General features: G+C 40.1%; 1 protein-coding gene across 7 annotated transcripts in view; it reads right to left on the bottom strand.

Annotated features, from left to right (window-relative positions):
• The window catches only part of NALCN (sodium leak channel, non-selective), a 282,121-nt gene that overhangs the window by 60,458 nt on the left and 206,473 nt on the right, over positions 1-15,190 (bottom strand). For all 7 annotated transcript variants that reach the window (XR_014255981.1, XM_082434589.1, XM_082434590.1 and 4 more), the window contains one exon: positions 9,190-9,263. Coding sequence is in view for 6 of the 7 variants with exons in the window: in XM_082434589.1 (XP_082290715.1) it covers positions 9,190-9,263 (74 nt within the window). In the remaining variant the exon portion in view is untranslated. The remainder of the gene's footprint in view (positions 1-9,189; positions 9,264-15,190) is intronic.

Here is a 15,190-nt window from a genome sequence, read left to right as displayed (position 1 = left end):
ACTTCACCTTGTACACAGTAGGCGCTCAAGAAACATCTGTTACACGAAGGAACCTTGACATCTTCTGCGAAGATCAAATGTCTTCATTTCTTTTTTGATCCCTTCGTGCTCACGAAGCACGGAAATACTCACAAAGCAGAAATATGCCTTCGAAATAGGCTTTCGTGTTTGAAATACGCTTTCGAAAGGGGAAGTTAAATAATCTTAATTTGATCTCAAGTTAGAATACTACACCACTCAAGAAGCAGGCTGCACACCTATAACAGATGAGACCCTGAAACGGTAACAAAAAACCAGACGTTGCTTCTTGCAAGTAGGAAGTTTATAAACTTTAGCTATATTCTATGAGAGAGCTATTAAGGGAAACTTGCAAGCCAGCATGAAGCTGAGCTGAAATCAATCTCTTAAACAGGAGATTGGATCTGTCACTGGGAACAGGGTCACTGTGCATCTTGTCTTACAGGAATCTACTGCCAAGCTGAAATAGTAAATAACTATTTAATAGTTACGTAACTGTTAAATAGTTATTTACTATTTCAGTAAATAACTGAGGAATTTGGGACTTTTCATACTGCACCAATAAGAAATGAGATGCACACATTGTTAAAGCTACTCAGGAATAGACCTAGCCAGAAGGAAAATTACTCCAATGTTCAATTAAGTTCTATTTTGCCACTTTAAATTTTTCATGAGGATTTAGATGCCTTTTGGTCTCACATAAGGATCAAAGAAATATGTTTTCAGGAAGAAAGTGTTCATTTCTTTGCTGCCTAGAGAAAAAGCAAAGCTCAGGTATCGAAGACACACTCTGTGATCTTCAGGGAAGGTCTCACTCGTCTTAGGGCAAAGACCCTAAGAGTCGTGGCATGAAGGTCTTCAATATCTTCTCTTTATCTCTTCATAATGGCCGGTCCTGGAAGGCCGGTTTCTTAGAAACTCCATCTAGCGGTTTAAAATTAAACAAACTTGGTCGGCCTTCTTGGCTTCTGGAACCGGGAGACACAAGGCTTCAAGTGTCTGGTGGAAAATAATGAAGTCTTTTGTCTTGTCTGAGTGAGGAAATTCCCCATTATGCAGGCATATGTAATCCCTTTATCCCCGCTCCCCGGAGGAGAATTACAGTGGGGCATTTTCCTTTTCCAGCTGGGGTTAATGTGATGCCCTCTCTACCTCTGAAAGTAAAACAAGCCTAGGACCCCTGAGGATGATTCAAATGTGGGAATATTCTTCAGCAAACACACATTCCCAGTTGCAAAAATATTACCCCTGGTTTCTTGCCAAGGCTTTGAAAAAAACATATGAAAGATTGACTCTTTTTTTTTTCTTCTTCTTCTTCTTCTCTGCATTGCCTTTGTGCTGTGGAATTTCAATTGCCCCTTATATGACAGCCATATATTTATATAAAATCTTTTATGGAGGTTGAGGGGAGAGAATCATGTCTTAAGAAACTGTCTCTATTTTTCTTGACATTTCTCCATCTAAAATATTTTAAAATTGGCCCAAAGGTGATGGTTCTAAGAGAGATCTTGGAGCTTTATTAGCCTTTAAACACCACTAGTTGTTTATAGAAACAGCAGCAGGGGGTCCTCGGTTTCTTTCTTCTCTGTCTCCACATTTTCTTTCTTAATGTTCCAGAACGAGGGTGTGGGAAAAGCCTGTACCTTCTGTAATGAAAGAGAGAGGCCTGTGAGTCTTCAAATTATTTTCATCCATTATAGAAAACTTAGATTACACGATGATACTATCTGGTATTAAACGTAATTACCATCTAAAGGAACAGCGGTGTAGCTTTGCAGGACACTAAATTTGAGGGATTTTACTCAAATCTTGAGCTGCACCTTGTCAAGTATTATCAGATGTGGTTAATATAATGTAATCACATCAACAGACAATAGGAAGATAGTCCTTTAGTGGTAATTATGTAAAACTATGGCTGCAGAACTGGGTAAGAGAACAGATAATGAGTGTTTCCTGGAAGGGGCTCTTACCTGCCTCCATGTAAGTGACAACGTGATCCTCCAAAGCAGGGACCCAGTGATGCTAATAGGTGAGCGCCTCTGTATCGGCCTCTTGCTGCGATGAGGGAATAGCTGCGCTTTTACCCCAGTAAGTACCCTGCTCCTTTGTGAGTCAGCCCAGTCCTGAGTACGGCTCTTCAATAGCAACAGTGAATTAGTTCCTTCCAATCTTGTGTTTTTCATGAAAATGTTTTCATACGTAGACATGTAAATACACCAACAACCAGAACCTCTTGTAGACTGAAAAATGAAAGAAGCCTTACGTCTTATCATACGTAGATACCATATGTGAAAAAGAAAGTGACCTCATGGGAAATCCATGCCTTTAGTGCATCTATCCAAATTCAGCAAATAAAATGTCTGAGACCCCACACCATTCACTGGGGTTTGAATTTAGTAACCCTGCTACGGACTCAGAAAAATGCTCACATCCCAGAGAAGAGCCCAGACGTCAGTTCATCTGTCCTAAACCCTGGGGAGAGAGAGCTGGGAGAACTGGGCCCTCGAAGAAGACAGTGGACCAAGAGAAACACCCTCATTGAGCCTACAGCCCAGGAAGGACCACCCCCAGCTAAGCCCTCACCCACGCCGAAGTTATGGAGCGCCAAAGGGACGTGCACACCGAAGGTTCCAGGCAGGTATTACAACCCACGCAGAAGATGACGCTATGCTTGTCTCCGCCCCAGCGGTCACTGATCTACCCGTGGTGCCCACGACGGCAGCTACAGCTTCTGTTCAGCTGCTCCCCTGCCCTGATCACCAGCTGTTCTTAGCCAATGACCTTGACTTAAATCCCACTCACCATCACTCTTCCAGCTGCCAAGTCCATCAGGCTTGACTTTACCAACACCTGTGACCACCCCTCACCTCTCCCTTTGCTGGTTGTCCCTGCGAGATGCTGGTCTCTACCTGTTTGACTAGGCTTCCTGCCAAAGCCTATGTAGGCTTCCCGCTTCTGAGATAGGACTGTTTGATTTCCTGGTGCAGCCAAGCAGAATGGAGAACTTGACAGCTGCCCTTAGGGCACTACGACAATCACAGTTTTCCAAGCCCGGGACTTCTCGCCAGCCATCGGGGATGCCAACCTTGGCTGAGGAATCTATGTTGTTAGTTCGGGACTATATCCACCAATAAACATCCAGCAAATGATTTAAACAAATGATCTGATGATACCTCGAACATGTTAGCCAGCCTAGCAAGGCTTAACTGAGTGTAAAGCTGCAGCAGATAGACTGCTTCCAGCTGGGTAAGCAAGAACCTTGGAATCAACCTGGAAAAAGAGTACACCGATGTATCAAAAGCATTTTATGCCCCTCAGATCTAGTCTCTGCTGGGCAACAGTGGAGATTCTGCACCACGCCCTTGAGGATCAGCTTTGAAAGGTAACTGTCAATTGCTTGCCTCTCAGGGGCAACTGTGGGTCTCCCCTAACTTATTGCCAATAATGAAAAATCACCTACAGATACCAACTCATTTAATCCTCTCCTATAAGGCAGGGGTTATAAATTTATAGATCCCATTTAACAGATGAGAAAACGCAGGTGCAGAGACATTAAGTAACTTGCCCAATGTCAAACATCCACGAAGTGATGGAGCCAGAATTAGAACTCAGTTTGGCTACTGAGTTGCCAAGTGAGTACTTGATACACATGCTCACTTAACTCCTATGAGGTCACCTATAGCCCTACTTGGCAGATGGAGAAGCTGAGCCTTCCCAAGAGTCACTGCTACTCAGGGCACTTAAAGCCAAGTGTGGTTGGCTGCAAATCCTGTCTTCTTTCCATTTCTACTACACTGACACAGCACATTCTATGTGACCGGACCTGGGACAGGAATGAGGCGCCCTTTGTAGGTCAGTGTCAAGAAGGGCACAAAATTCCAGTCCAGAAATATATGTATTTGTAATCAATAAAAATGACTCTCTTAAAATGATGAGAAAAACTCACCAAACATATGTCATTATATATATTTAATTTTTAAATAGTAAGTAGCATTCAACTAAATTTAAAAAATTATTAATTGTGTGGCAAGGAAAATTATGTCATAGATCCAAATATCAGAATACAAATATCATACCAGACTGAGCATTCAAAAAGGTTATAAAGCTCCATCCTAGCTAATGAGATGCTGATGGCAAACTACAAAAGGATGGCACTTTCTAAAATAATGTAAAATGTTTAATTATTTTATTCTGACATTTCTCTATGTATTCAGCCTAGCAGGAATGATAATGTATTTTTGTTCAATTTCAGGGCTCAAATTAGAGAAATCTCAGTAGAGGGAGTGATGAAACGCACTGCTCTTTGTTTTGATTTCATCTGATGTGGTGTAAAGGTCACTGCCTTTTGAAGGAAGCTTTCTTTAGTGGAGCTGAATGGTGTAGATGAAGTCAAAATAAGAGTGAATTTAATAGCAACCCTGGATTTTATCATTTAGGTGGTGGGCCGTCCTCTCTCTCACAATGCTCTCCAGATAACTCTGGCCCATTAGTGCCAAATGAGTCACCTGCATTTAAGCTTGCGACACTACTCTCAAGTTCTGTAAAAATGCCCTACTTTTGTTTCTCATCAAAAGTGTTCCCATATATATCCAGAAGTTCATTTCAATTTTCAAAGCAGACAATTTCAAAAAATAAGTAGAAGAATACAAATTAAACATGATTATGTATAGAAATCATTTGTGGACTTGAACTTCCTGTTCATGGGGAGGTATATAGCACAGTCTTCGCTGGAATAATGCCGACCCTGTTTCAAATGAAAGATGGATATTTGGAAATGTGGGTCCCCTGAGAATTTAGACCCCTGGTAACCCCACAGCTTAATTATCAATACTAAGAATCAAGACCTCTCCATCAACATGACTTGAATATTCATTCCAGGAAATGAATGTCCAGGCATTTAAGGCCTTAACCATAAGTAATTTCATTGTTAGCTTCAGGAACTTTCCAAAAATCCACTCATCTGAGCTACAGACTAATGGGCCATTTCCTTTCTCTAGACAACAGGTCATCAACTGGACAAACCAGTCACATCAGATTAACTGGTTCTCATCAAGACTCGGGCCAAGACACTGCCCAGGTAGGCATCAATCCTAAATATTTTAAGAATGCTGTTTCTAAAAATTAGCTGTATTTATTTTTTAAAGGTAATACATATATATGGTAAAAAATTCAAAAGGCAGAGAATAGAACAGATTTCTGGAGTAGAGATGGCAGCCCAGAGTCACCATTTATTTTCCCTCTTCTCAGAATCACCCCAAATCAAGAAGGTAAGTGAAAATCAGAAGTGCAAACTCCACAGCTGATGACTGAACTGTCATGCCATAGAGGGTGTAAAGAGCACTGAAGGCAGTGGAGAGATGAAAGTGTGTCACCTCTTCCTCATCCCCCACCCTGGATGCTGCCCTCCCCCGAAAAGTAATGGTTACCTGTCGATAATAACAAGTACTTGTTACTTGTATATCCTGAAGAGTCCTAAACTCCTTTTTTTAAAATTGAGGTGTAACTGACATATAACATTAGTTTCAGGTATACGACATAATGATTCAGTATTCGTACATATTGCAAAATGACCTAAACTCTTATATGAAGAATTCTGCCCAATCTCAACCAGATCTCCCCACTAAAAACACTTAAACCCAAACCCCCAACCTTATGAATATCCAGCCCTGACCTATCCCTTCTGAGACATTATTAAGACTGCTGAACTGGTGGTTTCCCTCACATAGTAAGTATTAACATTTCACTTCGCTTCATCAACAGATAATTCAGATGACCTTTTGGGGCAGTCTACACCACAAAGGCAGATGAGAAAATGGAGGCTCAGATAAGTGAGTAGCTTAAGGTTATAGAAGAGCAGAGCCAGATGCTGGTCCAGGCCTACTAACGCTAAGTCCAGTATCCTGTGTTACACCTGGGGGACCCTGAAGATCATCTCCTCCAAACTTTAAATTTAAATAATTTCCCTGTTTATACAACAGTCCTCCAGATACCTTACATCTGGGATGTGTCTTGTATTATTTTCCCCAAATATTTGCTATTTTTAAAAAAGTTATTTCTAAGACACTAATATGTGACTAATGCCCACCAGTGATGGACTTGCCCAAACGTTCCAGCTCAGGTCTTCTTTCCATGCCTCCCTGGGGAGGAACCTCTTAGATGAAACTAAAGACTCTAAGTCTATGAAAACAAAACACTTAGGAAAATCAAGAGTGACAGAAACAAGTCTCCATCAGACCTCCCTTTTGTATCAAGGCAGCCCCATCTTTTAAGATATCGAGTCTGCACCTCCTGGTCTTAAAGTTCTTTCCTTCTTTCAAAGCCTTTCAAAATGCAGATGGTCAAGGGAGAGGCGACTTCTCCCCCAGCTTTACTGAGGTATAACTGACAAATAACATTGTGTACATTTAAGGTGTACAACACGATTTGATATTCATATATATTGTGAAATGAGTACCACAATAAAGTTAATTAACACATCCATCTCCTCAGTTACTGTTTTTTGTGCTGTTTTTGTGTTTGTGTGTGTGTGTTTGTGTGTGTGTGTGTGTATGTGGTAAGCACACAAGATCTACTCTCTTAGCAAATTTTAAGTATACAATCCAATATTACTAACTTCAGTCACCATGCTGGACATTAGATCCCCGGAACTTAAAACTGGAAACGTGTATCCTTTGACCAACATCCCCTCATCTCTCCTACCTCCCAGCCCCTGGCAATCCCCAATCTCCTCTCTGTTTCTAGGAGTTTGACTTTTTTTTTAGATTCCACATGTAAGTGACATCATATAGTATTTCTCTTTCCGCTTCTAAGTCACCTGGCAGAACTTCCTTAACAGAGAGAAAGGGGAGGCCTGGGGGAGGAGAGGGTCGGTGGGAGCACGGAGACCCTGGGAGAGTGCTGGAAACCTTCCTTCCTCTCCAATTTGTGTAGGGCTATTTGAACCATTGGCCCCAGGTGACTATAAATGTTTTCCTTTTCTTTTTAATTTCTCTTCTCCTCTCTTTTTTTTTCCTCTCTTTTAGTTGTTGTTGTTGTTTCTGCTCAGGTACTCATAAATTATCTCTTTTTAAAACCACTTCTGTACTTTTAAATATCAACAACTAAATGTTCCACTCATAACGTCAATTAGCAGTAAAGGATGTCCTTTCTAGCATTATTGTATATGTGCTTTAATATAACTTTGAGAAAATGCTGGGGAGTCTCATCCATCCAATCCATTCAATGTTATGACCCTGCGCACCCACAAAGTTCGTTTTTATTGCCAAACCAATCAGCGAATCTGTCAGAAGTCTGATTGTTATTTTTCAATACAAATAACATGTTAACACAGGCCCTTGTGACATCCATGTATTGCTAAGGCCTAACTCTAAGGCAGATGAATTCTTGGAAGGAAGTTTTCCACAAATCTGTTGCTTGGATGGACAATAAGGGGCTGCCCATGGGGCCCTCGCTCTGGGAGAGCCACGTGGGAACAGCCCCTGTGTCTGGCCACCCAGAGGACCGGACCTCTCAGATCAGTGCACCCTAGGGCTTCACCTTTCTTTTGGGTGGATGGGAGCACCACCATTCTTTTGTAAACTGGGAGAAGGTGAGTAGGAAAGGTGGTGGAAAAGGGAAAGTGGAAGAGCAAGTTTAAGAAAGAGTTCACAGGAACGGGGGTGTACGGAGGTCACCTCCTTCCAAGGGTCCCTGTCTGCCTCTGCTCTGAAGGTCTCTGGGAACCTCTAGGGCACCTTCTGGAAACTTATTCTGGGCAGGTCAGTAGGGTCACTTGATTCCTAATTTGGCAGGTAGACTCTGGATATTAGGATCTCCTCGTGGGTGGTTTCTGGCTCCTGGGGGTGAACCAGAAATCCAGCACCCAGCCCATGACCTGTTTGGTGTGAGCAGGGAGAGTCTTCAAGACCCTAGGGACTGACCGTGCCATGAACGTGTCTAGTACAATTCCAGCTGGATAAAGAACCTGGAGGACCACGTAGTGTTTGAGGCCAGCCTCGTGGTGTTATCCGATGGTAACGCCAGGATTGAGCCAGTTGGAAGCAAACTGAAGTTGGTTCACAGGTGGTTATATTTGCTTAGAAGCTTTCCTTTCTCTATTTCAATGAGACCTTTCAGTTTCATCTCATCATATTCTTCGGTGATAATATCTAAGCCTCAGAAATATTTATTCTCATCTCATAGAAGGGACTCCAACACACACTCAACTGTATGCGTGAATCGTCAGCCAACATAAAGAATAAATACACAGAGTCCTGTCTCGATGAGTTAGGATTGTTTCTGGCATACAAATTTCAGGTAGTGTTACAAAGTCAAAATAGTTTCTCAAATCATATCTATTAGCCTTATTTCCTCATTCCAGTTATCCAAGTTACAGAGATAGAGATTCTGGCAAAATGCTTTCATGACTACTCTTAATAACTCAGGTAGAGTAGAAGAGAATCAATCTCCTTCCCTTTAGCACAGTTTGGACAGGGCTTCCTACTATGAATTTATCTATTCACCTTGTCAGCCATTCCACCTCCAGCTCCAATATTTAGGTGTGTTTCTTATACATGTCTATGTACTACAGGAACCAATAAATTATATTCCAAATACTTATGCATTTTTATAATGATCATGTTACTTTATATTAAAACACAGTCGTATAAAATACCCTTAAGTAGCTAGCTTAATTTTCCTTTCTGATACTTCAAGGCAGATTTTAGAAAGTAGCATTAAAATTATGTGCTTATGCTTATTTTATAAGCATTCTAAAATGGATATGCTTTTGATTCTTATAGATTTTAAATACATTTATTTTTAATAAATTAAAAAGCTTTCTCTTTTACCATTTTTCCCTTAGATTGTGATTTGTCTTTTAGAGATCACAAAAGACAAAATCTGTAAAAATAAAAGTTATTTTCATCTTTCTGTAAATGTTTATACTTATAATTTATGTCTAAGTGCATGAAAGAGAAAAAATGGCTGATTGAGCTAATAAAATATTACCTTTTCAGGAGAGACGTTAATGATGTGTTTGACATTATTTTTAAGTACATAGTTACCCAAACCTACTCTGTAGCAGAAAGTATATATTGATACTCAGAAAATTAGTTATTTTAAAAAAAGGTCCTTTTTGCTTAACTTAATCCTATTTGTATTTAAATATGTATCAGTGTTAAACGATGTTACCTTAAAATTTTAGTGACTGCAGTCTCCTTTTCTAGAAGGTTCCTTGCCCTGATGCTGAAGACAGACTTGCGAAGCTGTAAAATCATGAGTGTGACTTTAGTTTCAGAATGTAAAGGGGAGAGGGAGGAGATACGGGGATATATGTATACATATAGCTGATTCACTTTGTTATAAAGCAGAAACTAACACACCATTGTAAAGCAATTATACTCCAATAAAGATGTCAAAAAAAAAGAGTGTAAAGGGGAAATATACTGACAAATCATTACACACACAAAACAGATAACACTATGAAAACAATACACATGAATTTTTTCATCATATGATTGATTCTATCGTTTAATTTTAATTTCTATCTTTAATTTGAATAGAACTGCAAACAAGCTTGTGAGGCTACGTGTCACAGCTTTGGGGGCGACACACTGGCTATGCTCATTGGTAGTAATGTCTCCTTACATCCGAATAGGGTTTTCAGTTTCCAAAGAATTTAATGTTGCAATGACTACTGGACCCTTATTGTCGTCGTTTAGTAGAATGTTGTCTAATTCACATTACATCTGATTCTGGGACCCAATACTCATCTGAATGATGAGTTTAAGAATTGTTTTGCCTATAGACATAGAGACAAATGAGACAAACTTTCAAGGTTTCTTCCTCCTTGGCGACGATGAAATTAACCCAGGGAAAAGGACTAAGAAAACAAAATCCTGGAGGCTGGCTACAAACCAGAAGATACACTCCACAGACTCAGCTCCGTCCTGCTTGGCAGTTACAGAAGTAAGACTGGTGACAGGTGTACAGGGATCCAGGGTGGGCAGGAAAAGGGCAGAGAAAGAAGAGAGAGACAACACCAGCCTGCGAAGATTCAATAACTAGGAAGTGTAGCTGCAGACCTCAGATACTTGGACAATGTCCCGTTCATTTTGATCAATAGATTAGACTAGATTTCCTGAGCACTTAGTATGATTTTAGTGACTACTGGAGAGTCATGAGATTATCAGTAAAAAGCAGGGTACAGTAGCTTGTAAAGTGCTAGGTGCTATGCACCATAGAAAAGATAAGGGGGGCTGTAGGGCTCTGGGTCGGGGAGAACTAGGTGTGTCTCAAATAGTTAGCAAAGACTTGATTGAAGAAGAAGTCGTATTGGGCCTTGAAGGATAGTTAGGATTTCTACAAGCGAAGGAAGCAGTGGGTGAAGGACTAAAGCTGGAAGTGTGCACAGGGCAGATTAACTTGGTGCAAACTACCTGTGCAAGTGCTGAGCTAGGCGGTCCTTTAAGCAAGGAGAATGGAGGAAACACTTTCAAACAAAGTTGAGGGAGGAAAGTCAAGCAGGAGACAGAATAACTCTGTATTCAGAAAAAATAGACCATCCAGTTTCTCTTGAACGAGAGATGGGTAACTTGAGGTGCAAAGTCACCGAGCCCCAGTCTGCAGACAAACCTATAAACGAATGCTATAATGTCAACCCACGTGGCCATGTTGCCAGAGCTGGGAAAGAGCTGGTCATCACACCACAGCTGACAACCTACACAGCATCATTACTAGCAAGAGAACGTTCCTCTTTCACAGCAAATCTGTAATGAAGGGAAGGATCACTGCACACACTGGCAATTTCCCTCACGTGAGGAGAGGCGGTACACTCTTTTTTTTCCAATAATGAAAAACTGAGCTGGTTTCATTATTCACTAGAACTCTTGGAAGAATAAATTAATGTGTAGATAAGGAAACAAGAGTGGAAGTCATTTTTTTTTTTGAAATTATATTTTCAGGGTAACGCACAAAAGGCTGTTTACCATGATCGAATCATGAAACTTTCTTACATCTTCTCTCCTCTGCTGACGAGTGACTTTGTGCGTTGATTGACCCCCCCCCCGAGGTGACAGCACATCTCCTGAGGAACATTGTTTAGAGTCACTTTGGAGACAGAAGACTCAGCTGAAAGTGCTCACCAGTTACGAAAGGGCCCAGGCTACAGAGGCCCCGGGAAGGCAAGTTTCAGGAGAGAACTGTGGATCCCACACTTGCTTCATCTTCAAAGGACAAAGACAGGCCTTAGCCGTCTTTCCCCTAGTGTAAGGTGATGGTCTGAACTCAATCACCTGGCTTCTGCCCCTGTAATTGGGCAGCTGACACTTAAAACAGTGTTCTTCACGTTGGGAAAAACCTTTGCAGACACTGGGGACAACATGTGTTTATTGTTTCCAAATTACTTCTTGCACTGCACATGGTTTCTAAAGGGCTTCCAAATCTCCTTTGTCCTAAACTTGAACCAGGTAAAACAGAATATGCTATTAATCTGTACCAAGGAGTCCTTGAACACTGCTTTTGTAACTAACAACAGAATAAGTAGAAGAATAAACACCGTAATAGAATAACTTCAATTCAGGTTTGGGAATATTCTTGAAAGAAGAAAGGAGATATCTATAGCTATCTATCTACCTAATCTATCTACCTACCTACCTGTATTTGATAGCCTTGATATATATTTAGAAACTGTTCTTTCTGCTGGTAAATAAAGAAGGCCTGTAGTGACTATCTAGTTCTCCTATTGCTTTAGTAAAGCTTCGTGCAGTTCTTTCAGCCGACAGCACCAGCTACACTGCTCTGCAGTGCCCTCTTCTGGCTCCAGAAGATACTGACAGGACCTGAAATAATGATCAAAGCACTTAAGGAATTACAGCTTATGAAAGGTGTTAACTGTTCATTCTGGATATAAACCTATCAGAAATGCAGGACTTAAAAAGAAGGGTATGGGTGACATATTTACATAGCATTTGAATTGAAAAAAATAAAAGATTAGTTGAAAAGCCTCTTTCTTTGGGTGATTTTATATTTGTAAACCTGATACATTCAGCTCCACAAGATAACTGTTCTGTGACTGAATTAATAATCAAAAACAAATACATTCAATTTAAATGTTCAAACAAAACATAAGTGATTTTTTTTTTAAGTCTTAAAATTTTAATTTAAAAGATTGTCCCAGAATTGTGCACTTGAACATGGAATTCAAGACCCTGGAAGTTCAAATCATTTTGCATAGAGTTAGTTATCTGTGGTTGACTACATTGGAGCTGAAGGGCATAGCAAAGGAGGGGTCTAGCCAATTTTCTGGCACTGCCTTTAGGTGTTTTAATCTACAGGTTCCTCTTTTTTTCCCCCTTACAGTTGAAGACCCTGGGCCATTTGACCCATAGCTTCCTGGAGCCTGGATTTTGCTAAGTGTACATTCATGGTATAGTTCACCATGCTCTTCTGTCCTCTGTACTTTCTGCAAATGGGCAACTGGATTCTGAGTTTCATCACACTCAGGTTTGACCAGAATGCACATCATGTCTGGTTGTCCCTCTTTTGTGATGTTAACAGTATTGATATTCGTTGCTTAGATGACTGATTCACCCAGTTTGTAAAATTGTCATTTCTTTTTCATTTATTAGTTGGATTACTTTTATAATGAGGCACCTCCCCACGTGTATTATTTGGTTACTCAGTAGTTCAATTCATAAGGAGAAGGCAAGATACATGCTTGATTCTTCACCTGTCTATAGGATAGCATTCCCTTCCTGATTCTCTTTTTCTTGTAACTTTTGTAGGGAACTTGACTTTGATGATTTTTGGTTGCTCATTTTCATGCAAAATTTGTTTTCCTGCATTTCCAATATTTCTCTCCTAACTTCAGAGCTTCCTCTTCTGTTAGAATACAGGGATCAAATGTGGCAGCTTTCTTTCTGGGATTTCCTGGCTCTGTTTACACTCCCCCCTGACACTACCAATTTTATCTGGATCTGCTCTTTCCTTTATCACTCTTGTTATTTTTGATTCCACTCCTGGATGTTTTTCTGTCTCTTTAATTAATTTATTTATTTTTGGCTGCGGGCTTCTCTAGTTGTGGCACACGGGCTTAGTTGCTGTATGTGGGATCTTATTTCCCTGACCAGGGATCGAACCTGGGCCCCCTGCATTGGGAGCATGGAGTCTTAACCACTGGACTGCAGGGAAGTCCCCTGGATGTTTTTCTTTAGTGTAGAGGGAAGAGGGTGTTTGCCTGTTCCCAGAAACATTTGATGCCCTGCAACTAACCTTGGCTTCTTCCCTACAGCACTGTGTGTTATTGACTGAATGTTTGTGTCCCCCCAGAATTCATATGTTGAAGTCCTAACCCCAGTGTGATGATATTAGGAGAGGAGCCTTTGGAAGGCAATTAGGTTCAGATGAGGTCATGAGGATAGAGCCCCTAAGAGGCAGCAAGTGTCCTGTTGCTGGCGATCAATAAACTGCTTCATAAAACTTTCCCTTTGCAAAAGAAGTACACATATGTTAAGCATTATTAATGAAATGGAGCAAGCGATGGCATTTTGCAGTGATGCATTTGCCCGAGCTAAGATAAAGCAGTGACAAAAGTTCACAGAAAATAAGACATGTCACACCAAAAGGCATTTAGATTTAATTACAAACATAATTTGCAAAATGTTTAATTCAGAGAAAAAATCTGCTTTTATCTTTATTATCTCTTTCTTCCTGCTGTTTTAGTGTTTTGTTGGTTGATATTTTTCTAATTACCTGAGTTGAATACTTGGAAGATTAATGTCAACATTTATTCCTTTATTAAATGTGCATTCAAGGCTATGATTTTCCCTCTAAAAATGCCTTTAGCTACTTCTCATAAGTTTGATATATATTATGTTCATTATTTTTCAGTTCTAGATACTTTTTATTTCCATTGTGGTGTCTTCTATACTCCCTCAGTTATTTGGAAGTGGTTTTAAAATTTTTTTTTTTAATTAATTAATTTATTTTATTTATGGCTGTGTTGGGTCTTTGTTTCTCTGTGAGGGCTTTCTCTAGTTGTGGCAGGCGGGGGCCACTCTTCATCACGGTGCGCGGGCCTCTCACTATCACGGCCTCTCTTGTTGCGGAGCACAGGCTCCAGACACGCAGGCTCAGTAATTGTGGCTCACGGGCCCAGTTGCTCCGCGGCATGTGGGATCTTCCCAGACCAGGGCTCGAACCCGTGTCCCCTGCATTGGCAGGCAGATTCTCAACCACTGCACCACCAGGGAAGCCCCGGTTTTAAAATTCTTTAATGTGTAGGTGATTTTTGTGGTTGTTATTTGGTTTCTAATTTTATGTTGGTCAAATAATTCCTTCTCTAAGATACTGATTTGGTTTATATTCAGAATTCCTTTGTGGTGTAGTAAGTGGTCATGTTCTATAAATCATTCATGCGTTCTTGAATCAGAATGTATATTCTTTAGTCATTGAATGAAGAATTGTATAAATGGCCATAACATGAAACTGGTAAACTGTATATTTCAAATCCTCTAAATCCTTATTCATTTCCTCGGCTGTTTGATCATGTGTTGAGGTACTATATTACACATTTTAAACTTAATCTTCAAATTAATCTTCATAGGTAGTATTATTATCTCTTTTTTACAGATGGGAAATCTGAGGTTCATAGAAATTAGGTTGTCTAAGGTTACCCAGATAATAAATTGCAGAATTATGATTAGAGTTCTGGATTGTACAGCTTTTCACTACATCATGATGTCTATGTAAAATGTCACAGTATTTTAAAAGTATTTTAAAAAGCAGTATTAAAAAAAAGAAGTATAAAAAAGGAATTTTCCAAGCTATACTGTAATAAAACATTGTCTGCTTGACTTGGAAGATTTGGTTTGAACATATAACATGCTCTTGCTTCTCCCAACGCCTAATACAAAATCTAAACTAGCCAATTTTTTTCCTTCGTTCTGTATATCCATAACTGATTTTCAGAATAACAACGCTGAGGCATGAAAAGAGATCAATGACCTTTCTAACCCATTAGAGCCAGGATGGTTTATAGGATTTATATTTTACATTTATTGAATCCTTACAATCGTGGACCCATCACAACTTTTAGTTAACCAGAACGTTAATTCAATTTACTCCATCACCTGGGAGTAACCACAAACCTATTAGGGAATATTAGATTCCTTTGGGATGCTCCATGCTTAGG

Source organism: Balaenoptera physalus, assembly GCF_965194825.1.
Source record: "Balaenoptera physalus genome assembly, chromosome: 18".
Taxonomy (NCBI): Eukaryota; Metazoa; Chordata; class Mammalia; order Artiodactyla; family Balaenopteridae; genus Balaenoptera; species Balaenoptera physalus.
The sequence above is the reverse complement of the archived record's forward strand: the minus strand, read 5'-3'. Positions and strand labels throughout refer to the sequence as shown.